Source organism: Bos indicus, chromosome 23, assembly GCF_029378745.1.
Source record: "Bos indicus isolate NIAB-ARS_2022 breed Sahiwal x Tharparkar chromosome 23, NIAB-ARS_B.indTharparkar_mat_pri_1.0, whole genome shotgun sequence".
Taxonomy (NCBI): domain Eukaryota; kingdom Metazoa; phylum Chordata; class Mammalia; order Artiodactyla; family Bovidae; genus Bos; species Bos indicus.
Window position 1 is genome coordinate 16,499,362 of NC_091782.1, and position 25,211 is coordinate 16,524,572.

Here is a 25,211-nt window from a genome sequence, read left to right on the forward strand (position 1 = left end):
AAGCTCGGGGTAGGGGGCGTGGCCTAAGAGGCGCCTGCGCGGAGGCAGTTGGAGGGAGGCCCGATTCCCCTTTGTTCGACTTCGCCATTTTGCGAGGCAGCGGCAGTGGCGGCGGCAGCGGCGGCTGGAGCCTCTGATTGGGTTTCGGGGTCCGGTACTGGAGCCAATCAGCGCGGGCAGCGAACCGGGGGAGCGAGGCACGGTGAGTGTGAGGAGCCAATATCCAGCGGCCCAGAGCCGGCCCCAGCGCCCCGATTGGCGGGTCTTGCTGACCACTCAGGAGAGGCCCAGGCGCCTGTCGAGCCCCGGGAGTCGAGCTGAGTCTAGCCGAGCGGGGTGACCTGCTGCCCCGGACCAGAGCCTGCGAAGCTCTCCGGGGCACTCCCCACCGAGGCCTGCAGGGGGCCGCCCCGCGAAGGGATGGCGCCCTCGGGAGCAGGCATCTCGGGACCCAGACCCGCGCAGGGTGCCAGGGCCAGTTGGGGATGCGTCGCTGTTCTCCCCGACCCTTTGGCCCAGTTTCTCGGGCCCCAGACCAGGGGGTGTGGGGTTTACCTGCCACAAGGCCCCTACGTTCAGGTATACACCCACTCGGGCCTAGGCAGTTTCCTCCTGGTCTTTCTGGCCTCACAACTTAAACCTGCCCTTGCACTCAACACGCGGCGGCCCCCGGGACGGGAAGTCTTCCCCCCGCGGGGCCCGCGTACCCCTCCCCTCCGTGAGCGGGTCTGTCCTGTCTGCAACCCTCCTAGGTGGGGAAGGAGGACCGGGGAAGACGTGCGCCGTGGCCACCGGGCCCCGCGTGCAGCGCGGAGAGGGGACCGGTCCGCCCCCGCCTCGGCACTCTGCGGGCCCGCCCCCGCCGTCCCTCTGCCGGAGGGGTGGGGGGCGGGGAAGGGGTACGTTAGTGCGCCCCCTCCTCGGACCCCGCTGTGCCCCTCCTCCTAGCGCACTCCCGGGTCTCCGGTCCCGACGCCGTTACCACCCCCTTTTGGCTCGTCATTTCCTCTCTTCCCCGCCCCGATCGCCGGGCAGAACCGCACACCTCCGTCCTGGAGCCTATCCAGGCGGTGTCCCTTCCTTGCCCGGGCTGTAAGCCCCTGTCCTTTCGGTGCCTGGAACCTCGCTCTTAGAAGATTGCGAGCTCTGTGCATTCCTTTCCCCCGAGGCTGCACAATTTGCTTTCATTAGTCTTATCTGTTGTTGCTCATCTCGTGGATTCTGTAGGAATGTACAGTTTCTTTTCCTTTCACCTTTCTGTGTCATTTCGAACATGTCAGACTTCACTCGTTAGCTTGGTTCACAGCCATCTCTTGGTTTGTTTTTTTTCCCAGTATGTTGACGTTTTCTTGGGTATTTATAGAAACTTAACAGTCTTCTGGGGTTTTCATTAGGGTGAGAGGAAATCTCCTTTGACAGCCAAGTATCGAACAGTTTGTATAAACCAGGCGTCCATCTGCCGCGGGGAGAGTGATTAGCGGTCGATGAGAACCTTCCCAGCCTGGTGGAGATTGACAGGTGAACAGGTGATTCATCTGTCAGGGTTAGTGCTGTAACGGGGCCAAGTTCAATTCTGTGATGTGTGAGCTAACGACAGCCTCGGTGGAAGGCCAGCATTGCTACACTTTTAATTGGCCTTGAAGGATAATGGGATTTCTTTGGGGAGGAAAGAACGGAAGAGCATTGCTCACAAAGAGAAGAGCATGTGCTGAGGCGCCAAACTTTGCTGTGTGTTCGGGGGAAGAAGAAAGTATAGGGCAGTGGGCATTTGTGACAGTTCAGTAGGTTGGGAAACGCAGTTGGTAAAACCACTTGTATATTTTGCTAAGGGATTTTTCGGAAGCAGTTATTTTGTGGAGATTTCAGAAGAAGTCTAGAAGCACTTTTTTTTTCCCCCCAAGTTTGGAAAAATAAGTTACTGGCCTATGAGATTCTGCTCCACAATAACAACTGACTTTGGGGGGGAGGAAGGGAGATTTTTCTCCTAGGACTTTAAAATTTTTTACTCAGGTGAAGCACAGTACGGCAGTCCTTGTTACATACAGTCAGCCTTTAGTATATGATGCCTATTTTTATAATCACATTTACTGAAGTCATATAACTGGTAAGTTTCAGAAAGCTACTTTAGTGCTTTTTCCACTACTAAAAAATTGGGGACACTTTTGTTTTCATTTTTTGCCATGAATTTTTTATTGTTGAACTCATTTAAAAAATTGATTTGTAAAATATCTGATAGATGGGGCACTATGATTTAGATATTTTTTTTAGAACGTTTACATTTGCCTTTGGAGAGGATAAATACCTTGGGACTTAAAAATGGTAGTATGTGTCACTTTAAAACCAGCAAACATTTTTGCTAGACTTCTTTCTAATAGACAGTTATTGTCTGGTCATATTATTGCTAAACCCCTCTAGAAACCCTACTTATTTGTAAAAGAACTTCCTTGCCTGGAATTTTGAGTACAGTAATCTGACCTTTAGCTTCTCTTGACATGTGGCCTTTTAGCCTGCTGTTTTATATGTGGAAATTTTTCTCTTTGTTTTTATGGTATGTCTTCATTTGGAGCACTCCATTTCCTTCCACTTGGTCACGTGTAGATCGTACTTGTGCTTAAGACCAGGTCTGATGCCACATTTTTTTAAAGACTTCATGTCTGTCCCCAATTTCTGTCCTTTAAATTCTTTTGTTCGTTTTTTTCCTTTAGGGATTGCGTACAGATTTTTACTCCTTTACTAAATTTAAAGACTATCTGAAGTTAAAAACATATAGTTTTCCTTTTATTTCTAAAACCTTCAAGACAGTGTTTGACAGGTGGTCCATCATTAGTGGAGATTACGCAAATTCGGAACTGCAATCCAGAAACCTTTTGGATGATGGGGATACCAGATAGCTCTTTGTTCTCTAGTCTTCTATCAAACATAGATCAGGACCTGTTTGTTGTGAAGTCAATTTAGTGGACCAATGCTGGTAATTTTTTATAGTAGAATAGAGAATACCACCATTCATCTTAAGTTATACTTACAAAGATCAGTCATGAAACTTTTAGTTACTTTTTTAAAGTATGTTCTAAGTGCATTTGTGATAGAAAATGTGTTTCTTACTGTGAGCTGTCAAAAAGTTTAAAAACTGCTCTTCCAGTCTTTGCCTGGTAGTGATGATCAAATATGATAATTCTGCAGGATTTTTCACTTGTTTATTAAGATTGAGTTTCTGGTTGAGTTAAAATGTGTGTTGGTCCAAAACAAATGGATTTCTAAGTAGTTCGCTGCGTTTCAGGTTCTGTACCTTGAAGTGAGGAGGAAGAGATTTTCTTGCTAACCAGAATAAACGTATGTTCTTTCTGTCTTTGAGGAAAAGACATTCAAACTTTGAATTAGGAGCAAGAACTAGACAGACTAAATCCGGCTGACTTAATTCTGTCAGAATGTGGGCAGAAAAGCACTTCAGGAAAGACGATGTCAGTTATATTGCAGTTCTGCTAACTGAAGCCCACAATAATGGGAACATATGGCTTCACAGAAGCTGGTGGCGACCGTTCTTCACCATTGGCAGTCTAAATATCATGCTCCAAGCTGAATCACTCCCTCATTAATATATGACAAGAAATTGCTGTTAAGCTTGAAACCCCTTCTGTTTTGACCCATCAAAGTATAGTGGATTTAAATGTTTTTAAGTTGTAGCATTTGTATTATGAGGATAAACTAGTTAAAAAGAAAACCTGCATGACATTTTATCAATCATTTCTTTGCACTTCCAGTATGATGTAAATTTCTGGAAATTAGGGGTCAAGGGAAAAAATCTCACACAGGAAGGGGACTGAAGGTGGAGTGGGTTGTTAAAATACAGAGGACATTGCTTCCTGATCCTTATTTTATTAATCAACTCTTTTGAGATATAGTTTAGACATAAAGGATAATCATTTTAAGTGTACGTTTTGATGGATTTTGATAAATTTATACACAAATGCAACCACCACCATAATGAAAATATAAAACATTTTATCACCCCAGAAAGTTCCACATTCTCTATCCCAGTCAACTTCCCTCTTCCACCTTTTCCATTTCCAGGAAACTACTGATCTGCCTTCCGTCTCTGGATTACTGTTACCATCTCAGGGTTTCATATAAATGAAATCACACTACTCATGACCTTTAATTTTTAATTTTATTAGTTTAGAAACATAAATGCATTGTGTATATTGCAGTTAGAGACAAGATAGAATTTAGGAAAGACCATTCACTTCCCTGGAAAAGCCACTTAATCTGGCTGAAATTCTGGTTTTCTGTTCTGTTTCCAGAATCTCTGAGGAGCCAACTCAGTCAACCAGTTTAGAAGAGACATATAAAAACCAGAAGGCCGATTTGTCCATATGCAGTGAGAATTAACTGTTAGGTTTATTTGTGTTACTGATCATATCTGCTCCCTGTTGGCTACTGTATATGAATCCAAATTAAAGCTAGATGCGTGTTTGGTGAGCATTCCATTAGAGCAGGGGTGGTGAGATGAAGAACCACATGGCCATATATACTGTGGGGCTCAGTGGCATGGTCACCCTGCCACTCACTCACGGCTCTTACACTCTTTATACTCTGTACCGATTTGTTATAAGTAATAGACTTGATTGAGTTTTATTAGGTTTTCCTCCCAACATTTAGTATAAAATGTTTTAGATATACAGTGAAGTTGAGTTTTATAATAAACACCTGTGTGCCCGTCATCTAGAATCTGCTCTTAATGTACTGTACTTGCCTTTTTAGAGAGGTATCTGTATATATCTATGTTTAAACTTAACTTCACCCATCAGTGCACTTCTTCCTAAGTATTTGGGCGTTCACAAATACTGAGCCACTTAACAATCATGGTGGGTAATTCATCTCATCCACCATGTGTGGATTTGTGGGGAGAGGTACATTGCTTTGCTGCTATGATGTGCAGCTCATGTAATTCAATGTAACTCAAGTGTAACTGTCACTCAAATTTTAGAATTTATGGAGGCCTGGAGAAAAGTTTGGGAGAAGATTTAAAGTTTTTAAATCAAGCCTTTATTCAGGGTTCTCATTATTACTTCAGTTTATTTAATCGTGTCCTTATTTCAAAAAGGAGCTTTCAGCTGTTAAAGTGTATGAGAAGAGTAAATGTGGGCCTTGACTGCATATTTAATGATATTTGTTGCTGTTATTCAGTCGCTAAGTCATTTCCAACTCTGTGACTCCATGAACTGCAGCACGCCAGGCTTTCTTGACCTTCACTATTTTCCTGAGTTTGCTCAGCTCCTGTCCATTGAATCAGTGATGCCATCCAACCATCTCATCGTCTATTGCCACCTCTTGCCCTCAGTCTTTCCCAGCATCAGTCTTTTCCAGCGAGTCATTTCTTCATATCAGGTGGCCAAAGTATTGGAGCTTCAGCTTTAGCACCAGTCCTTCCAATGAATATTCAGGGTTGACTTCCTTAAGGATTGACTGTTTGGATCTCTTTGCAGTCCAAGGGACTCTCAAGAGTTTTCTCCAACACCACAGTTCAAAAGCGTCAATTCTTCAGTGTTCAGCCTTCCTTATGGTCCAACTCTCATATCAATACATGACTGCTGGAAAACCCAAAGCTGGCTTATATGGACCTTTGTTGGCAAAGTGATGTCTCTGCTTTTTAATTCACTGTCTCGGTTTGTCATAGCTGTTATTCCCAGGAGCCACTGTCTCAATTTTGTGGCTGCAGTCACCGTCCACAATGATTATGGAGCCCAAGAAAATGAAACATGACACTGTCTCCACATTTTCCCGGTCTGTTTGTCATGAAGTGATAGGACCAGATGCCATGATCTTCGTGTTTTGAATGTTGAGCTTTAAGCCAGCTTTTTCACTCTCCTCTTTCACCTTCATCAAGAGGCTCTTTAGATCCTATTCACTTTCTGCCATTAAAGTGGTATCATGGGCATATTGGAGATTGTCGATATTTCTCCCGGCAGTCTTGATTCCAGCTTGTTCTTTAGCCAGTCAGGCATTTCACATGATATGTACTCTGTATATAAGTTAAAGAAGCAGGGTGACAATACACAGCCTTGACATACTCCTTTCCCAATTTTGAACCAGTCCATTTTTCCATGTCCAGTTCTAACTGTTGCTTCTTGTCCTGCATACAGGTTTCTCAGAAGACAGGTAATGTGGTCTGGTATTCCTGTCTCATTAAGAATATTCCACAGTTGTGATCCAAACAAAGACTCTAGCGTGGTCAGTGAAGCAGATGTAGATTTTTTTTTTTTTTTTTTTTTTGGTTGGGGGGGGGGGGGCGGGGAATGGGGCGGAATTCTCTTGCTTTTTTTTTACAAAATTTTTAATGTTTGAAGTAATTGTAGAGACACAGTATCATTGTGATAAAATGATAAAGACAAAAGAATCCTTACTCTTTGGAGGCAGATGCTGAAGTATTTATGGAGCTATGAAGTAATAAGGTGTCTGGGATTTGCTTCAAAATATTGCAGTCCATGGGGTCACGAAGAGTCAGACTCTCAACTTGACGACTGAACAACAGCAATGCAGAGGGAGGGTGGGTGGAAAAATAGATGAGATATATGTGAAATAAGATTGACCATGGGTTGAAAATTGTTGAAGCTGGGTGATTGCTATGGGGAGTAGGTGGAACATTATAGTGTTCTCACTATTTGGGGTATATATTTGAAAATTTTCATTAAAAAAAGTTAAAAGTAACAAAGGGTGGGGTATTATCAGGCATTCAGATTCATGGCTGAGGAAAACGTAGATTCTTTTCAGAGAAAATAATACCCTTGATACGTAAAATTTTTTTCTTTAATCTGCAAATAGCATTTATGCCATTTCTATAATTCCTTTTTATTTATTGCTCTGGATTAAAGCCCAAACTCCTAAACCTTCTCTGTGTCTTTCTTACTTAACACTGATAAGCAATCTGTTGGACTTCAGATCTGGGTAATTACGAACTAACTAATAAATTCTAAAATTTTAGATTGCATATCACATGTAGTACAAATGTGTTACAAATTAAAAGCACAGTTCTCTAAAGTACATGTGCAGGCCTGAAGTCTGTGTTAAATGGGCCTTGTAAGAAAGTGATACTGTAGCTTAATGAGAATTTCTAAGGTGCAAGTGTTGCTCTAGTAGTACTGAAAGGGAAAGTTGCTGATGAGTAATGACTAAGCATTTTTAAATATGTTAAATAGCATTATCAAGATGCTATTTAACATATTAAATGTTAATATGTTAATGCATATTAACGATGGAATATCTCGGAGACCTTAACTAACACTCTCACTCTACTTTCTTTTCTTCCCTCTCTAATAGGAGTGCATCTGGCAGTCCTCTAGGGTCTCCAGAGTGACGCTGACTGTGGACAGGACTCTGATTTGGAGGGGCCATGGAACAGTATGCAGCAAACAGCAACAGTTCAGCAGAGCAGATTGTTGTACAGGCTGGACAGATTCAGCAGCAGGTATGGAAGTAAAACTGCTTTAAACAAAATGACAGCAATGGAGGTGATGATAACACTTCTCAGTTCTAGATTTGAGAGGCATCGGATCTTCTAGTGGGTCTGGTGATTTGTGCTGAAGTACTTTTTGAAGATTGGATTTATTGATATTTCTCTGATTTTCTCTGTTCAGAAGTCTATCCAGTCCATAACTACTTAGAATTTGATGTCATGGGTTCCCGGTTTAATAAACTGCCCCCTTTTATCTTAGTAGAAATCAAAAATACTTAGTCTGTTTTCAGATGGAGCTTTGAAGGGTGGTTTTGTTTTCCTGGATTAAATTTGGTTGTTTCTCTTATTGATTAAGCCAACTTGTGGTCTGGTAAGGCTTTGGCCTTACCAGATAGACAAACCAAGATAGCTTCTAAGAAATGCAGTATTTAATTTGATCCATCACAGTGTTTATTTTGAAAACTTTTAGTTCAGTATGAGGATAATAGGTATCCACACTTAAGGATAAGCACATATTAGAAAGGATTTCTGCTGCTGCTTTATTCCTAATTCAGATAGGTTGCTTTCTTGAATTTATACACAGATTACATTTTCTGATTATATATACCTGGGTTTGTTTTAGGAAAACTTCTCTTGTTTTTTCTCCCTAGAAGAAAATAAATTGATTGTGCATTGATTTGGCCTGTAGGCCAAAATTGGAAATGTTTTGTTTCCAAAATGGGACCTAGATAATATAGAAAAGTCATTAGTCGGGGGGAGGGAGTAGGTGGGCAGTGGTGGTTTTGATGGTGAGTTGTTCTATCTAATGACCAAAGGAAGGAGCTACTTTTTATTAAAAGAGATTAATTGTCAAAATTCCTTTGCTGGCTTTTCCTTCCACAAAACTACAGCTTCTTTCAGCTGCCTTGATAGAAAGGGAGATTCCACAGAGAACCCTCCATTCATTCATACCAGTGCCCTAGTGAGTGAATTCTTGGTCTGTCTGAAGTTACTACTAGGGGTAATAAAAATTAAGTTGAGTCTATGAATACATTGCTTCTAAGGTAGTCCAACTGAGTAGGAGTAATCCTAGTTTGGGGACATGAGAGCAGTGACCTCATGAAGATGTTTTTGTCTCATAGTGATTGCTTTATTCTTCCTTTCTGGTGATTGCATTCAAGTTCCAGAAGTTCTTCATTGTAGCTTCTAGGCTGCTAAAACCGGATGAACTATTTTGTTCTTGTGAACTCATTTGAGGAAATAAAAAGAACGTTAAAATAACTGCATGCAAAAGGATCAAATGCTTAATTTTGGAGGGAAGGACTGCATTAAAAATTTTTTGTTAATAATGTCAGGTACATCGATGTTTTTGAGTCATGGAAGTGTATTTGAGTTCTGCTCTGGAGACAGAAGACTGTAATCTGTAATTTATAAGACAGAAGTCTGTAATCTGTTACCTTCAACAAAAAGCTTCAGTATAGGGAGTCTCCAGTTTGAAAGTCCTGTGTAGGGTGGGGCTATTGAAAGAAGACCCTTCCTCTCCCACAAGAGGTAAGGTGATCTCATGTCTTGAACTATACATTTCCTTCCTGACACATTTCAAGCTCTTCCTGTTCCTGTTCTCAGCAGCAGGGTGGTGTCACTGCTGTCCAGTTGCAGACTGAGGCCCAGGTGGCATCCGCCTCAGGCCAGCAAGTCCAGACCCTGCAGGTAGTGGTGCTCTCTCTGACTCTCTGTAAGCACTGCATGGACTTCTCTCCTCGTGTCTGGTGCTGTTTGTCGTCGGATCTCACGGAGGGACGGCAAAGCCAGTTGCATGACTTTGATGCTGCTAACTTGTCCTTGAGGCTTATAAGATGCCAGTATCCTAATGTGTTGTGCTAAATCATGTAGTGACGCTGTATCAGTTTTCTGAAAAGTGCCATCTGGCTAGTATGTTTTGGGGGGATACCTGAGAACAAATCAGTGAAGAAATTCTTACAAGTGGCATTAGAACTGATTTAGAGCTCAGATTCTCTAATAAGATTGCATGGTAAATTTTCTTTGTATTACCATAATAGAGAAGAAAATGTATACATTTTACTAGGCTAGATTGTGCATTGTTAAAAGGACAACTCAGATATAAAATAATGATTGCATTTGACAAGATTGATCTAATCACTGAATCTTGTTAATCTCTGCTATCCTCTCTACTTTTCTTGGGGAAGTCGTGACCTTATTATTGGATCTGCAGAGATTGCCCCATAGCTCTTGGTTGGACAAAAGAGAGATACGCTGTCTGTAAATCTTAGGTATTATAGCCACTGTAAGAATTCCTGCTTAAACAATGCAGTTTCTTAACATTATGTATGACCAAGTTAAATACCTAAATTGGGATTAAATTTGGGCCAGTTCTATGTAAACAGAAGAAGCAAAACTCTTTTCTGTATTTATTAGGTTACTTTAACTAAAATGACCATATTTTTGAGAACATGGCAAAGTTCAAGTAGCCTGCCTTTTTTCCTCCTCTGAATGGAAATGAGTAGGACCTAGAATGTAGAACTGGCATCTCACTTTACTGTTAGTGCTGCTTAGCAAGCATCCTGCAGTGAACTCCCTTTTGTAGTCATTTCACTTTACCCTTTCAGCCCTACTCCCACGCCTGCCACTCTTAATGTTTGATGATATACAGCCAATTCTAAACATAAATTAAGCTGAAATAAGCTGAGTTTGTAGGTATTCCCAAACTATTCAAATCTCAGAGTTCAGCAGCTTGATACTCATGTTTTTCATGCTTGCTTCATCTTATTGATACATGAAACAGTATTGTCGTTAACCACTTGTGGCATGGGAATGTGACATGCTCCTAACTGTATGGCTTCTTGTCTGATGCATGTATCCTTGTGTCATCATATGTTGTAAGAACAGCAGGTTCCTTGGAGTCTCACATGGTTCATCATGTGCATATGTAGCCTGTCAGTGAAGGGAAAAGTGAAGATGATGGATAGCCAGAAGATTACAAAATAATTGCCTTAAAACTTGTTTCCTTCTTATGCAGATTTTAAAGAAATGGAAGCACTTTATGGAGATAATGGAAACCTTTCCTCTAGGGCTCTGATTATTTGTGGAGAACTTTAAATACTTCTTTCAGTTAGTTATGCAATAAATATTTTTAAAAATCTTTCCTAATAGAGCATGTAGAAGCATTAGTATAGCAAAGGGAATTTGATTTGGGATGGGGAAGTGAGGGGAGAAAAGCAGAGGAGAATCAGATTGTAAAGTCTTTAAAAAGTAAAGTGGAATTTGTCAAGGAGCAGTTTAACAAAACACAGAATTTGAATGTTCCTAAAGATTCCAATACGCTCATAGGGGTGGGGAGGGCTTAATATCTAATCTACTAATCTAGGACAGATTGATCTTTTAACTAATTACTGTTATTTGAACACACTTTCACTGACATTGAGAATGATTATTTCAGATATACAAATTTTATTTTGATCTGTTACAAATAGTTCCTCAAAACAAAGATAGAATCTGAAAGTTTTGGATTTTCAGCGATTCTGTTGAACATTTCAATTCACATCTAAAGTGGTTGGGTTTTGACTTTCAGAATGCATTCAGATAGCTAGACATTTTTATATTGGGACTCAAGATGTTACAGCACTTTCAGTGCCCTGGGTTTTAGAATGATCCATTTACTCATTAGAGATTGAAAGTTGAGAGTTTTTTGGTACTGTTGAAAATCTGTATAATTTTCATGCTTTTTAAAGCTAAAAGAACTATGCAGATACTGCAGGGTCCAGTGTGAGCAGTCCCGCCGCAAAAATTGTAAATTGACCAATATATTTCTAGGCATTTATACTAGTAGGCTCCTTAAACAACCACAGGACAAGAATTATCAGTGGTGAGGTAGAGGGTAAAAGGTATGTGTTTCATTTGTGCTTGAGAAACTGTAAGGAGGAAGGGTATTCTATATAAGCTTTTGGAGCTGCTTGATACCTCACCTGAAGTCATTGCCAGGTACAGTTTGATTTACTCCTTCCAAATTACTAAGAATTTGCAGTCCAACCACCATCAGCCCTCCCTTTCATTGCCTACTCTCCAGTCTTCACCTGAGACTATTCCTGGATATTGGACTAAAAAGGCAAATAGTCTTGATGATTTGATTAAATACTTCTCATGAGTTTAGCCTATAGTTGATGATAAACACTTTGTATCTATTGAGACTTCCCAAAGACTCTGCTTATACCCCATTTTATCTGACTTTTAAGTATTCAGCTTGGCACTTAGTTACAGATACTGTATTTTTGAAGAAGACTGCTTGAGGATGAGGACCTGAAATTATTTTCTTAGTGTCTCTCCTACTTTTTCCTCCTCTAGAAAGACAGCAGAGTAGTTGCAGTGATTGTCTTTAGGTAAAAATCATTTTGTGTCTTATGTTATTTCATTGTTCTTATTTTACTTTATTCTAGGTCCAGGGGCAGCCATTAATGGTACAGGTCAGTGGAGGTCAGTTAATCACATCAACTGGCCAACCCATCATGGTCCAGGCTGTTCCTGGTGGACAAGGTCAAACCATCATGCAAGTACCTGTATCTGGGACACAGGGTTTGCAGCAGGTGAGTGGTATTAAAAAACAAAAAAAAAGAATTTTAGAATATCAGGATAGAAGTTTTAAGAAATAAGTTGTTACAAATTGAAAATTGATATTGTATTTAATTGCTTCTTAACCTTCCTTTTGCATTTAGTTGCATTTAGTCAGTTTCCCACCTTTGTAGTGTCAGTAATAGAAAGCACAGCCATGGAGAAATAGGACGTTTCTGGTAAGGACTAAGTATTAGACATGATCTTGAATCAATGTAGGTAATATAAAAAGAGAGCTTGCTAAGTCATTTCAGTCAAGTCCAGCTCTGCAACCCTAAGGACTGTAGCCCCCCAGACTCCTCTGTCCATGGGTTTCTCCAGGCATCAGTACTGGGGTGGGTTTGTTACCAAAAGAGTATGGAGGGTCTGGCTGCTCACTACTCAAAAGCCAGTAAACAGGCCAGGTTGCTGGAAGGGACACAGGGAAGTTTGCTTTGTTTCAGATGCTGGCAACCAGGGAGGGGAAGGGTGGTGGACATCTGTCCAAAGTCCGACTTTCTCCCCACCTCCCTGCCAGTGGCAACCAGTGAGGCAAGAGCTTTTATAAACAGGAGGGGTCTACATGCAGGAACAGCACAGTCAGCTCTGACAGTCATCTTCAGATTGCTCTTCAGTGGCCCAACCACCATCATCTTCGTTGTTTTAGGTGTAGTTAATCTTCAGCTCCAGGGTCTTTGTTCCCATTTCTTTGTGGCCAATTCTTAGAATTGTGGCAGCTCATATCCTGGTTACAGTCTGGTCATCATGTAGTTAACTTCTCCACCTGGTGTTTTATTGTCTATAAGACAGCTCACAGGATATAGCTCAGAATATTACCTGTAGACCTTGAGAAAGAACAAAAGGTCCTTGACTATGCTTAATGACTACATTGCTATTATTAGTCTCCTTTGACTGTTTTCCTTTGTTTCCTCATTTCTCACTTCTCTGTTTAAACTTACTGTTTGACTCAAGTTTTCCACAGACAACAGGCAGGCAGAGGACATGGGTAGGGGCAAGGACTATGGAGTCCTGTTCCATTTCAGGTTGCCATGCCCTCCTCTAGGGCATCTTCCCAACCCGGGATCAAACCCACATCTCTTATATCTTCTGCATTGGCAGTCAGGACCTTTACTAGTGCCATCTGGGAAGCACTTACAAAAAGAGTATCTAGTTTAATAAAAGTCATCATCAATGTGTTCTTTGTTGGCTCTTCTGGGCACTGAGGGGGGAAATGTATAGTCTGCTTTGGAGATTGTTGTTTTGGGTCAGAAATATTATCCTTTTCATTTCCTTCCATGTTATTTATAACTTATCTAGCCAAGTGATGAAAATATTTCAGTCTAAGCCTATCACATACACCTCAAGCTATACTTACAGCAAAATTTATAACCTTGAATATTTTAAAAGAACTGGAAATAAATAATAATTTTTTTTTTTTTTTTTAGGAAGTTAGGACAAGAAGAAAATGAGCAAAAGATAGGTTAAAATTAATGAAGTAGAAAACAAAAATGTAAAAACTAAGTAAAAGCTGATTCTTTAAACAGACATGTAAAGTAGTTAGGTAAATTCACTGGAAAGACTGATTCAGAAACAGAAAACAAAAGTAAAATTACAGGCATTTTTATCTCATTGGCAGAAATTTAAAACACTGATTATATCCAGTGCTAGAATGGGTGTAAAGAAAATGAAGTACATTATTTTTGTTGATTTTCGAATTGTAAAGTCCTTTTGGAAGGTATCTCGCGCTTGAATATTTAAGCCTTTTGATGTACCTGTCCCACTTAGGAGAATCTATTCTGTAGGAAGAAAATATAAATATGTAGGAAGAAATATACAGAGACATTTATTGCAGCATTATACTAGCAAAAAAAAAATTGTAGCCTGAGTGTCTGTTGGTAAAGAATCGATTGAGTACATCATACTGTATTCATATGGTGTATTATGTCCTTGAACTTCCTCGGTGGCTCAGTGGTCAAGAATCTGCCTGCGATACAGGAGGCACAGTAGACTCGGGTTCAGTCCCTGGGTTGGGAAGATCCCCTGGAGAAGGGAATAGCTATCCACCCCAGTGTTTTTGCCTGGAGAATCTCACGGACAGAGGAGCCTGGTGGGCTACAGTCCATAGGGTCACAAAGAGTCGGATACGACTGAAGTGACTCAGCACACATTATGTCCTTGTTAAAAAGGATGAACTGTTGACTTTGGGGGAAGGGTTAATAATGAAGTATTTTTAGTGAGAAATAATTTACAGAGAAGTATATGCTTAAGTCATATCACCTTTGTGTTAATAACTAATAGCCAGATCCCAGTGAGTGTGTGTTTGTATATATATATATATGTTAATGACTTTTTACTAAAATTTTCTAAAGCTGCTTATATCTTCTGTGATTTCATTAATATCTTCATTTTTCTGGAGTAATGTAATATGAAGTGAAGTGAAGTTGCTCAGGCATATCTGACTCTTTGTGACCCCATGGACTGTAGCCTACCGGGCTCCTCCATCCATGGGATTTTCCAGGCAAGAGTACTGGAGTGGGGTGCCATTTCCTTCTCCAGAGGATCTTCCCCACTCAGGGATCGAACCCAGGTCTCCCACATTATAGGCAGACTGTCTGAGCCACTAGTTGAAAAAAAATTGAGCCATGCTTGATAACCAAACTTTTAAGTTTCGCATATTCCCTTGTAGTTTTGTGCACACCTCTTGGGCATAGTTGTATACAAGCATATAGTTTTATTGTTGTATTTTTGTTTTACTTCCTTTTATTTTTAAATTCCTTCATAATAGTCATTTTGATGAATCAGAATTCGTAATTTTCACTGTGTACTTAGAGATTTTTTGTGGTTTTTTTGCTTTTTGCTTTTATAGGTAAGGTTACTATAAATGTATTTGAATTTTATAGCTTTATTTTTTTCACTTGAATTTAATCTTAGGGGAATATTTTTGGGAGTGGAGGAATTGGTTGGGCAAAGGGTAAGGTCATTTTTAAGGCTATTAGCATATTTTTGCCAAGATAGAGTTGTAGTCAGGATTAAAAATAGTTTCTACATTTCTCCATGCATAAATGTATGAGTCTTTAAATACACTTCAGCGTGCGTGCTTGCCTCAATTTCACACTGCTATTTCATTTCTGTCCTTCCTCTCAGTGCCTCCTCTCCAGTCCCCCCACTTGGCATGCCGTCTTCTCTGTTGAATAGAAACAGTGGAATACAGAGCTAGGAAGACTGTATCAGGAATGCAGTGCCCTGAATTCATTTGCAGGTCTGCCATTAGACAGACTTTTTGCTCTCGGCCAAGTTCTTTGATTGTTGGTTTTCTCATTTGAAAAATGCAGTTTATATCAGGTGATTGCTAGTGTTCGTTTCAGCTGTAAATTCTGTGGATTTTGTAGGATTTTTGGCCTTTAAGAGAAGACATTGAAAAGATTATCTTATTCTCCTCACTCCAGGCAGCACTGTTAACTAATCAAACCATCTTGGAAAAATTATTTTCTGTTAATGTTGCATGACATGGCTCTAGGTATGATTCCATAGCCTTCCATAAAACACTTAAAATTTCAATCCATTTTTATTAGAGGTTACTTTAGTGTGTGTTTTTTTGAATAACCATGTCTTTTAGAAGTGTACTTCACCTTTTTTTGAATTGTACCTTCTGTTTTAGAATTCCAGTTAAACCTAGGCTCTCTCCTTAGATTAAGATCCATGGCGTGATATAGACAATGGAGTAGAGAGCCAAGTAATGGGAGTAGAGAGCCAAGAAATAGATGTAGGAATATTGGAAATTGGTATATAACAAAAATAATATAAAGTTTCAGTGAAGAAATGGTTCAAGAATGGTATCAAAAAGGAAAGTTGATCTCTACCTCATACTATATCAAAAATACTTGCTAGATAGATTACAGATCTAACTATAAAAAAAGCATACTTGGAAACTTATATTCTGTTCATAGGAATATTTTCTTTATGATGTGGGGTAGAGAAGAATTTCTTAAAAACCAAAAAAAAAAAAAACCCATAAAATTTTGTAACTTAAAAATTTGGTGTATGTCAAAATATATGGTAAAATAAAGGTAGAAGACATAATTTGGAGAAGATATTTTTAACATTTAATGGGGTTTGTGTCCAGAATACATTTTTTAAAATTCTTTATATGTGTTGATATGAAAGTTACGGTGGAATAGAAAAATGGGCAAAGAATATGAGTAGATAGAAGAGGAAACCCTATTGACCAATAATAGGTATTCCTTGCTATCCAAAATAGGTAGAAATAGATCTAGATAACCAGAGAAATTTCTTGTTTGTTTATTTACCAACATTTTCTAATTTAGTTTGTTAAATTTAAGTGTTGACTGCAGAGGTATGTAATACGATAATACCCCTTTCTGTACAAAATCTTTTAAGGATTTTATGTGTGTGTGTATTTATAGAATTCCAGCTGGAAAGTTTAAAAGTTACTTAATAATTTTTTTCAATATTTTGTTATAAAAAACATCAGACATAGACACAAGCAAAGAGAATGATACGGTGAATCCTCATCACCCATTTTAACACACAAACTAGTATTTTACTGTTTAAATCTATTTTCATCTATTTTCCCTGACTCAAGGATTATTTTGAATATATACATTACCATTTCATCTATCAAAAATACTTCAGGGTGTATTTTTAAGTGAATAAGCTTTTAGAAATATATTCCCAATGCCAGCAATATCATCTTTAATATCATCCAGTATCCAGACAGTGATCAAAATTCCCCAGTTTCATAAATGGAAAACAAGCTCTCTCTAATTCATAAGAGAGCAGAACAGGACTTGTGTTTTTTTTCCTCTCCAGAGCAATTCCTGCCTTCTAGATGAATTTGAGTAACTAACACTCCAGGACCAATGGAGACCAGTGTCAGCAGGGCGCTAATCTTGGTGTTCTCTTCTGCAGATACAGTTGGTCCCACCGGGACAGATCCAGATCCAGGGTGGGCAGGCCGTGCAAGTGCAGGGCCAGCAGGGCCAGACCCAGCAGATCATCATCCAGCAGCCCCAGACAGCCGTCACTGCTGGCCAGACGCAGGTAACTCCACTGTCTCTCCACGGCATCAACAGAGGAGCACAGCTGCTTTGGGAGGGTCAGACAACTGGGTAGAATATTTCACATGTAGTAGAAATGGGGAAGAAAACTATCACAAAAATGCCTTTTTCTTAAAAAGCACTGCGTGGTCCTTTTTTCTTGTGGTGTCTTTGGAATTATTAAATTGTGTCATGATTTGTTTCCTCCAGACACAGCAGCAGATTGCTGTCCAGGGGCAGCAAGTGGCACAGACTGCTGAAGGGCAAACCATCGTCTATCAGCCAGTTAATGCAGATGGCACCATTCTCCAGCAAGGTACGAATGCCCCGCATTTCTGTTGGACTTTTGGGGGCATCCTGTTCATCTTGAGCAAATGACTGCTTTAGAAATTTTGTGGTGACCTCTATACAACGTACTTTTAAAACAACAACAAAAATGATTTCCTTTAAGTGTCCGTTGATAGTTAGTTCCTTGTCACCAATATGTGACCAGTGTTGACTCCATCTGTAGGAGAAAACTACAGTAGCTGTTAAAGGCAGCCACTATGACCCTAGGGATTATATAAGATTTTTATTCTTTCTAATAACTGTTCTCTAAATGGAAGATTAGAAATACGGAGTTTCTTTCGTGGTAGAGAATATATCACTGCTGCTTTTTTTGTTTTTCCCCCTGGCCACTTCATTATTAATTTATTCCAGAAGACTTATATGACCACTGTGTATGTAGCACATTACTGAAAACAGTTTTCTTCTCAAAGACACTCTAGTCTAGTAAGCGAGACATGAATGTGACCAAATAAATACCGTGCAGAACCCTTGTTAGTGGTATGTCTTCTGTGACTGCAGGTTTGACTTGGGATTAAAATTTGGCAGTAGACAAAATCCAGTGAGTGCAGGCAGTGTGCTGTCCTATGACCAGAGAGAGCCAGAACAGGGATCGCTCAGAGAATGATAGACACATCCTCAAGTGCTGCTGTTGAAGTCTGGGGGCTTGGCATGCCTGGTTTAATTTTAAGATTTAGTCCTGTAGCTGTCTGACTCATTGTCAGTTTAGAGTAAACAGTTTTTTAAAAATCTGCATCCTGAAGCAGGTCATTTATAAAAGAACAGTGGCTATAGCTGAAGTCAGACTGACTTACAGAAAAGGAAGCCTCCAAAATATTTGGTCACCCATTGAAAACTTTTTCAACTCTGTATGAGTAGTTTTATCAGAACTAGAACCCATATAGTTACTAACATCTCTAAACTTGTGATTACTTGGATTATATACAGCAAGCAAGGCAGAGAATGGAAGAGTGCCTTTTCTCCCCTTGTGCTAAAAGCCCATGTTTTTCCAGGATTAATACATGTGTGCCAGATAGAAGAGGGACTAACTTTGTTCCCTTCTTTCTGTATACCTGTTTTTGTTTGTTTGTTTTATGTTTTATTTTCTTAAAGTTACAGTCCCTGTTTCAGGCATGATCACCATCCCCGCAGCCAGTCTGGCAGGAGCACAGATTGTTCAGACGGGAGCCAACACCAACACAACCAGCAGCGGCCAGGGGACGGTCACTGTGACGCTGCCAGTGGCAGGCAACGTGGTCAATTCAGGCGGGATGGTCATGGTAAGAAAACTGCTTTTTCATTTCATTGTCTGTAGTTTATTTTTCCACGTATCTTTGTCTTTGAAAATTTCTTCAGCTTGTATTTTAAAATCTCTCATGAAGCTCATGTATAATCCTGACCTCTTAAGACTGAGATTCTTAAGACACAGTGGTCTACTTTTACAATAAACATTACAGTAAACCATAACTCATTCTGTGCACCTACTGTGTGCCAGAGACTGTTCTACGTGCTAGAGATATAGCAGAAGAAAAGCAGATGTAAACATTCACTTTTCTGAAATCTTATTCATAAGTGAAATGAAGAGAGTTGTAGACTGCTAATCTTTGGGAAGTAGAAAATATACGGCCCAAAGTGGGTGAAACAACGTTCAGAATTAGAAAGGTGTAGTCAATGGAGAAGGCAGTGGCACCCCACTCCAGTACTCTTGCCTGGAAAATCCCATGGACGGAGGAGCCTGGTGGGCTGCAATCCATGGGGTCGCTAAGAGTTGGACACGACTGAGCGACTTCACTTTGACTTTTCACTTTCATGCATTGGAGAACGAAATGGCAACCCACTCCAGTGTTCTTGCCTGGAGAATCCCAGGGATGGGGGAGCCTGGTGGGCTGCTGTCTATGGGGTCACACAGAGTCGGACACGACTGAAGCGACTTAGCAGCAGTCAATAGAGAAACCAAAAAAAAGGTATGATGTAAATATATTGGGAAGAGGGGAAGGAGAGTTGACTGTAAACTCATATGTCAAAATAGTGTGTCAGTGAACAGTACCTAAAATGGGTAAGCTAAGAAAGAACAAGTATTAGAAACCTACACACAAGTGGAGGAGTCCACTAGAAGAAACCATGTAACCATGTAAAGTTGTTGTTATTGGGAAGGTAGTGGAACCGGATTTGTTCCGGAAAATGTGGGTTGAATTGTATAGTAAGTTAACAATTATGTAACTAAACGCTGCTAGCATCACTGGGTGGATTTGAACCTACCTTCCTTTGTGTTCCCTTGTGCTCTTTTACTGCCTGTGATTACTGTTCATGACCATTAGATGGCAGCAGACATTCTTAGAAAATGGAGCTGTGCGTGAACAAAAACCTGGACAGGGTTATATTGTTTCTCAGTGTGGGTCCTTGGCCCCCTATTACAGAATCATCTGGAACATTTGTTTAAAATGCAGGCCTTAAGTGTAAATGTTCTCCAGGAATCTGCATTCAACAAGTACCCTATAAAGGTACTCGTCATAGCATTCAGAAGAACAGGGACCAAGAAATTGTTTCCCATGTCCATACTTCATGTTACTACTTAACAAGCTCTGATTTTGCTCTTCACACAGATGGTACCTGGTGCTGGCTCTGTGCCTGCAATCCAGAGAATCCCTCTCCCTGGGGCGGAGATGCTTGAAGAAGAGCCTCTCTATGTCAATGCCAAACAGTACCACCGTATACTTAAGAGGAGACAAGCTCGGGCTAAATTAGAAGCAGAAGGGAAAATTCCAAAGGAAAGAAGGGTATGTATAACACTGGGACGGATACAGGATGAGAACAGCAGGGTTCTACTTTTGAAATAACCTTTTATGTGGTTAGTTTCCTGGAGTACCTTCCAGACTTTGACATAAGATAGCTGTTACCTTTTGTAATGGTACTTATTATTGCTATATGGAGCTGCAACTATAACATTTAAAAAATAACTACAACATAAATAGCATTTTATTGTTGTTGTTGTTGTTTTTAATCTTCCGTAAAGTCCAGATGTGGACTTTCTGTCCTGGTGGCTCAGACAGTAAAGAATCCGCCTCCAGTACAGGAGACCCAGGTTTGACCTCTGGGTTGGGAAGATCCCCTGGAGAAGGAAAAAGTGGTTACCCACTCCAGTATTCTTGCGTGGAGAATTCCATAGACTGAGGAGCCTGGTGGGCTACAGTCTGTGAGGTTGCAAAGAGTTAGACATGACTGAGTGACCAACACAAAGTGCAGAGACTGTTGTCCTGGGCTGTGGCAACCCTCAGGAGCATTCCCCTCCCATCTTACTGTGTTGATTGCTTAGTGTGCTGTCCGTAGTCCAAGATGACCACTGGGCTCTAGCCAAGGAGCAAAAGGAATAAGGAGACTTTCTTTCAGGGAAACATTCAAAAAGTTCCATAATCACATTAGCCAAAATTTAATTACATGGCCACACTTAACCTGAAAATAAGGCTAGGAAATGCCGTCTCTTTAATGAGACTGTACCAGCTAAAATTTGGTTTGTTACTGAAGCAAAAGGGAGGATATGTATTGGGGGGTAGGTGGTGATCACTGCTATATCTTTGGGGAATCTATTTAGTTATTACTCATTTGGCATTTACATTCTTGTGATAGTTACGATTAGCTGCTGTTTGTGTTTTCTCCAAGATTTCTCCATAATACAAGGTCATAATTGCCCCTGGTGGCTTTGATCACAGCCATTCTAAACTTTTGAGCATTGGAGAGCTCTGCTGCTTTTAGCTAGTAACTTGGTTTTTCTTGTTTTAGAAATACTTGCATGAGTCTCGGCACCGTCATGCCATGGCACGGAAGCGTGGTGAAGGCGGACGATTTTTCTCTCCAAAAGAAAAAGATAGTCCTCATATGCAGGTAAGAGGATTTATACCTTTTATTCTTAGCTTTGTTGCCTTGACTCTTCTTGGGTGGAAGCCTTCACAGTGTCCTCTTGCTATTTTCACACTAGGGTCTAACCAGTCTGTAAACTAGATGCAACATTGTGTATCTTAAAGTCCCTTTGTTTTTAAAAGAACTAAGGTCTTTGATCCAGTGGCCTTTTTCCTCTGTCTTTTCCAGTTACTACTATTAATTCCTTCTTGAAATTCTCACTTTTTTTGATTTTCAGAGAACAAGTTTATTCCCTAGTGTAGTAGTAGCAGCAGCTAACACTTAACTGCTGTGTGCCAGCCATTATGTTAAGCACTTTCATAAGCATTTTATCATTGAATCTTTACAACAGCCTTGACCCCCATGAGGTAAGAATTATAGTTTCTGTTTTACATTTGAATCTGAGGTTTAGAGGGGTTAAGTCATTTGCCTACAGTAAAATAGCTAATAAAATGGTACAACTGAAATTCATACCTAGGCTGTGTAATTCCAGAACTTAGTCTATAGCCATACTGGTTCTTACATCTAATTTCACTGATTGTATCTTATTGGCATTTCTAGTCAGTGTGTCCAAAGTAGAACTCTTGGTTTTTATTTTATTTTTAAACCTAAACCAGACATTCCTCTCAATAAGTCGCACGTCCCTTCACCCAATTATTAAAGCTAGAGTTGTCCACTTTTGAAGTCCTCTTGGTTTTAACTCTGTTCTCTGAATCAGCTTACTTTTTCCCTCCCAACTGCGGTCAGGCTAGTCTAACCCTCTCTGCTTCAGTGAAGGCAACAGCTGTCTGGTCTCCCTTCTTCCCCTCTGGTGCCCCCTCTAGTTCACTCTCCACATCTTAGTGTATGTATCACATCACATCACCAGCCTGCTGCCTTGCACGCCTGCCCTTTTCCATTTGCACGTACTGAAATCCAAAGTGCTTACCATGGCCAGCCCGGCCCTCCCTGTAGGACCTAGCTCCCGCCCACCTTTGGCTTTATTTCCTCCTGCTTCTCGGTCTTCATGCTCTTGCTCTACTGTTCAAGAACCTCTGTCTTTAAAATAGCTTGTCTGTAAAGCTTTTCATGCCATCCTTTTGCATGACTGTCTCCATATCTTTTACGTCTTGGTTTCAATCTGAGGCTGTATCCAGAGGTCTCTTCTACTCCATTATTTTCTCACATCTTCCTTTTGAGTGTAGTAATAATCATTTTATTTGTGTAACTGTGCAGTGGTTGTCTACTCTAGACTATAAGCTGTGTAGAGAGTCAAGAATTGTTGTTCCCCATTGTATTTAGCATAATACCCATTCAAGAATGAGCACCAGTAAAGTTTTGTTGACTAGGCTCCTCCCATTATTCTGTTCCTCCCATACAGAAGCTTTATTCTGAAGACCCATCACATTCCAGCTTTACTGTTGTCCAGTCCGTCTTTATAAGATAGTGCTTTTTTAATCTCAGTGCTTAGTGCATGGTGAGAACTCAGTAAATGTTGGTTATTGGTCTTCCTCTTTGATCAAGACTCAGCCTTTTGTCCTACCACCCCTAGAAATGTTTCAGCTTTTTCTTGGATCATGCCAGTTGAGGCTTCAGAGCCTCGGTGTGGAGGAACTGAAGGTGGTTGTTATGTAGTGGGTTTTTGTGTACATGGTAGCACTGCATGGCTTGCAGGATCTTAGTTCCCCGACCAGGGAGTGAATGTAAGCCACAGCAGTGAAAGCACCAGACCCACCACTGGACTGCCAGTGAACTCCCAAGGACTGATCTTCGTCTTGACGGTGCAGGTTTTTTGTAAAGGGCAGGCAGCAGGCAGACTTTAGTGGAAAGAAGATTAAGTCGGAGCCAAGAGATTTGAGAATTAATTCTTGCTGGGCTTGTCACTAACTTTTTTATTCTAGTCCAGGCTTCAGATTTATCTGCAAAATGAGTAGATTAAAGTAAATAAAATCCAATGTCCTTTCCAGCCCTGCCAAGGGCTCAGTATTTAAATAATAAAAATATACAATATCACTTGGTTTCTCTAGGTCTTTTAGCCACCTAGGGATCCTTAATCCTTAAGTGTGTAGAGCACAGCACAGGTGTTAAAAAAGTGAGATACTCTTCAACTCTGGAGTGTTCTGTCATGGAGTGCCAGGCCAGACTTGAAATCTTTTTCTAAGAATAAGTATGCAGACATAGTGTTTGTGTACTTCCCCTTGGTGATAAGTAGTGAGAGCCATGAATTCCCAGTTGCTTTTGCAAAGGACTTTTTTACTGTGCTTTCTTTTGTAGGATCCAAATCAAGCCGATGAAGAAGCTATGACACAGATCATCCGAGTGTCCTAACCCCAGGCCATGTGATGGAGCTGATCAAGGCCATATTCCTCACAGTTTCCCACTGTTCCAGGGAAAATGATCAACTCGCCGATGGGACACTGACGATCACATTCTGCCCTTTTCTACAGGACAGAAACCACTTAGTTTTTAATAAGTGGCTCAGTATTATAATTGCAAGGATGTCTGGCAAACTGAAGTTGCAAGCCTTGTCTCACCCTTTCAGTCAGGACTTATCTCAGACTGTTGCTGACATTGACATTTCATGGATTGGGATGATGCAAGGGACTCATGCCAGCCCAGCAGCACACGCACAGCACTTGTGTTGACTGGTGACGCCAGCCAGCCATCTGAGCAGAGGAGAGCAACCTTCTCAACCTAACTGCAACTGGGGAAGCTGCAGCCCATTACTTCCCACAGATTCTGAACAGTACCCATCCCTCTAATGGGGGATCTCAAGCTGACTGATGGACCTTTTCTATTCAGAGATGGTTTCCAGGCAAGGAAGCTCCATCTCATGATATGGAAACAATAAATTCTGAGATAATTCATCTAATCTGTGGTAATAATAAGAATCTCTTCTACCCAGATGATAGATTGGGATTTTTGGACTCCCGCCAAGAAAAAGCTAACTCTGGGGATAGATTGATAAAAGATTCAAGCACTAAAAACATAAATTGCTGGATCTCTTAGCTTTCACAAGGTGTGGTCTACTTGTCTGTCTGGTGACAGGTCATATCGACCATAGTTCTTGCTGAGGCTACTTGTAAGATGATTTTGAGGGTGCTGGACCTTGAAACTGCCTTTCCTTAGTAGAAAACAAAATTATACAACTTCTGTGCTGAAGTACTGAGGACATGTACAGTAACTCCAAAACAGCAAAACTAGAGATTTTCAATCATAGGCTTTGTGACAGCATTTGGGGAATAGAAAGGTTCGTATGTGTTTCAGTCCAGAAGGACAAAGAGTAGTATATATCCCTTGTGATGTCATATAGCATGATTCGCCAGTGGATGGATGCCTGGGATGGATCATTATAATGAAGAGAAGAATTTACATTTATGCTATAACCTTTTAACAAGCATGGAAAGGGAAGTCTGAGATTTGACCCTTGACAACTTCTGGAAAGCACTGTTCAGTCAAGCTAGCTGGGACATAATCCAGGTTGCCTGCTAGAGTGTGAGGTGGATGTTGGCTTCACTCCTGCTGTGCTTTGTGCTGGCCCAAGAGAGTGAACATTCTCATTCTTCCCGTGGCAGCTGATTCTTTGGTACCAGTTTCCGTTCGTTTCCCCTTTTCTCCATAGGTCTTGTGCAGAAAGGCTTTCACTTTGCATCCATGTTCTGGGGGTAAAGTACAGATTGGAGATAGAGATTCCTGCAGGGTCAGGAGCAGGGCTGAAGTCCCCAAAGTAGGCTGTGCCTCAGAAAAAAAAAATGTTTCTTTTCTAGATGTGGAACCCTGGGAGAACTAAGGTGATTTCAGAAGAGTTTTTGGGTTTTGTTTTTTTTGTTTTTTGGTTTTTTTTTTTTAGAAACAAGGAAAACTTTGTAATTCTTTCCAAGAACATTTGGTTTCAATTTCAATACCAAGACTAGGGATTGGCTCTT

The 25,211-nt window shown here is 40.6% G+C and overlaps 1 protein-coding gene across 10 annotated transcripts; it reads left to right on the forward strand.

Annotated features, from left to right (window-relative positions):
- The first annotated feature begins 38 nt into the window (after positions 1 to 38).
- On the forward strand, positions 39 to 24,157 carry NFYA (nuclear transcription factor Y subunit alpha). Of its 10 annotated transcripts, XM_070777946.1 has the most exons (11): positions 272 to 579; positions 6,141 to 6,228; positions 7,315 to 7,462; positions 9,056 to 9,142; positions 11,881 to 12,027; positions 16,961 to 17,092; positions 17,299 to 17,404; positions 18,526 to 18,692; positions 20,016 to 20,189; positions 21,190 to 21,291; positions 23,560 to 24,157. In XM_070777946.1, exons 3-11 carry the CDS (start codon positions 7,388 to 7,390, stop codon positions 23,611 to 23,613), a joined length of 1,044 nt encoding a protein of 347 aa, XP_070634047.1. In that variant the 5' UTR covers positions 272 to 579; positions 6,141 to 6,228; positions 7,315 to 7,387; the 3' UTR covers positions 23,614 to 24,157. The 10 variants fall into 10 exon arrangements, with proteins under 10 accessions (XP_019841248.1, XP_070634049.1, XP_019841247.1 ...); XM_019985689.2 differs by lacking the exons at positions 272 to 579; positions 6,141 to 6,228 and adding an exon at positions 39 to 202 and having other exon boundaries at positions 9,056 to 9,139; XM_070777948.1 differs by lacking the exons at positions 272 to 579; positions 6,141 to 6,228 and adding an exon at positions 39 to 202 and having other exon boundaries at positions 9,059 to 9,139.
- Positions 24,158 to 25,211: the final 1,054 nt, after the last annotated feature.

Bases quoted from the DNA above. Each gene is read 5' to 3' on its own strand.
- NFYA (XM_019985685.2), top strand. From the start codon at position 7,388: ATGGAACAGTATGCAGCAAACAGCAACAGTTCAGCAGAGCAGATTGTT. The intron at 7,463-9,055 runs GTATGGAAGTAA...TCCTGTTCTCAG, and splicing joins CTGGACAGATTCAGCAGCAG to CAGCAGGGTGGTGTCACTGC. The intron at 20,190-21,189 runs GTATGTATAACA...TTCTTGTTTTAG, and splicing joins AAATTCCAAAGGAAAGAAGG to AAATACTTGCATGAGTCTCG.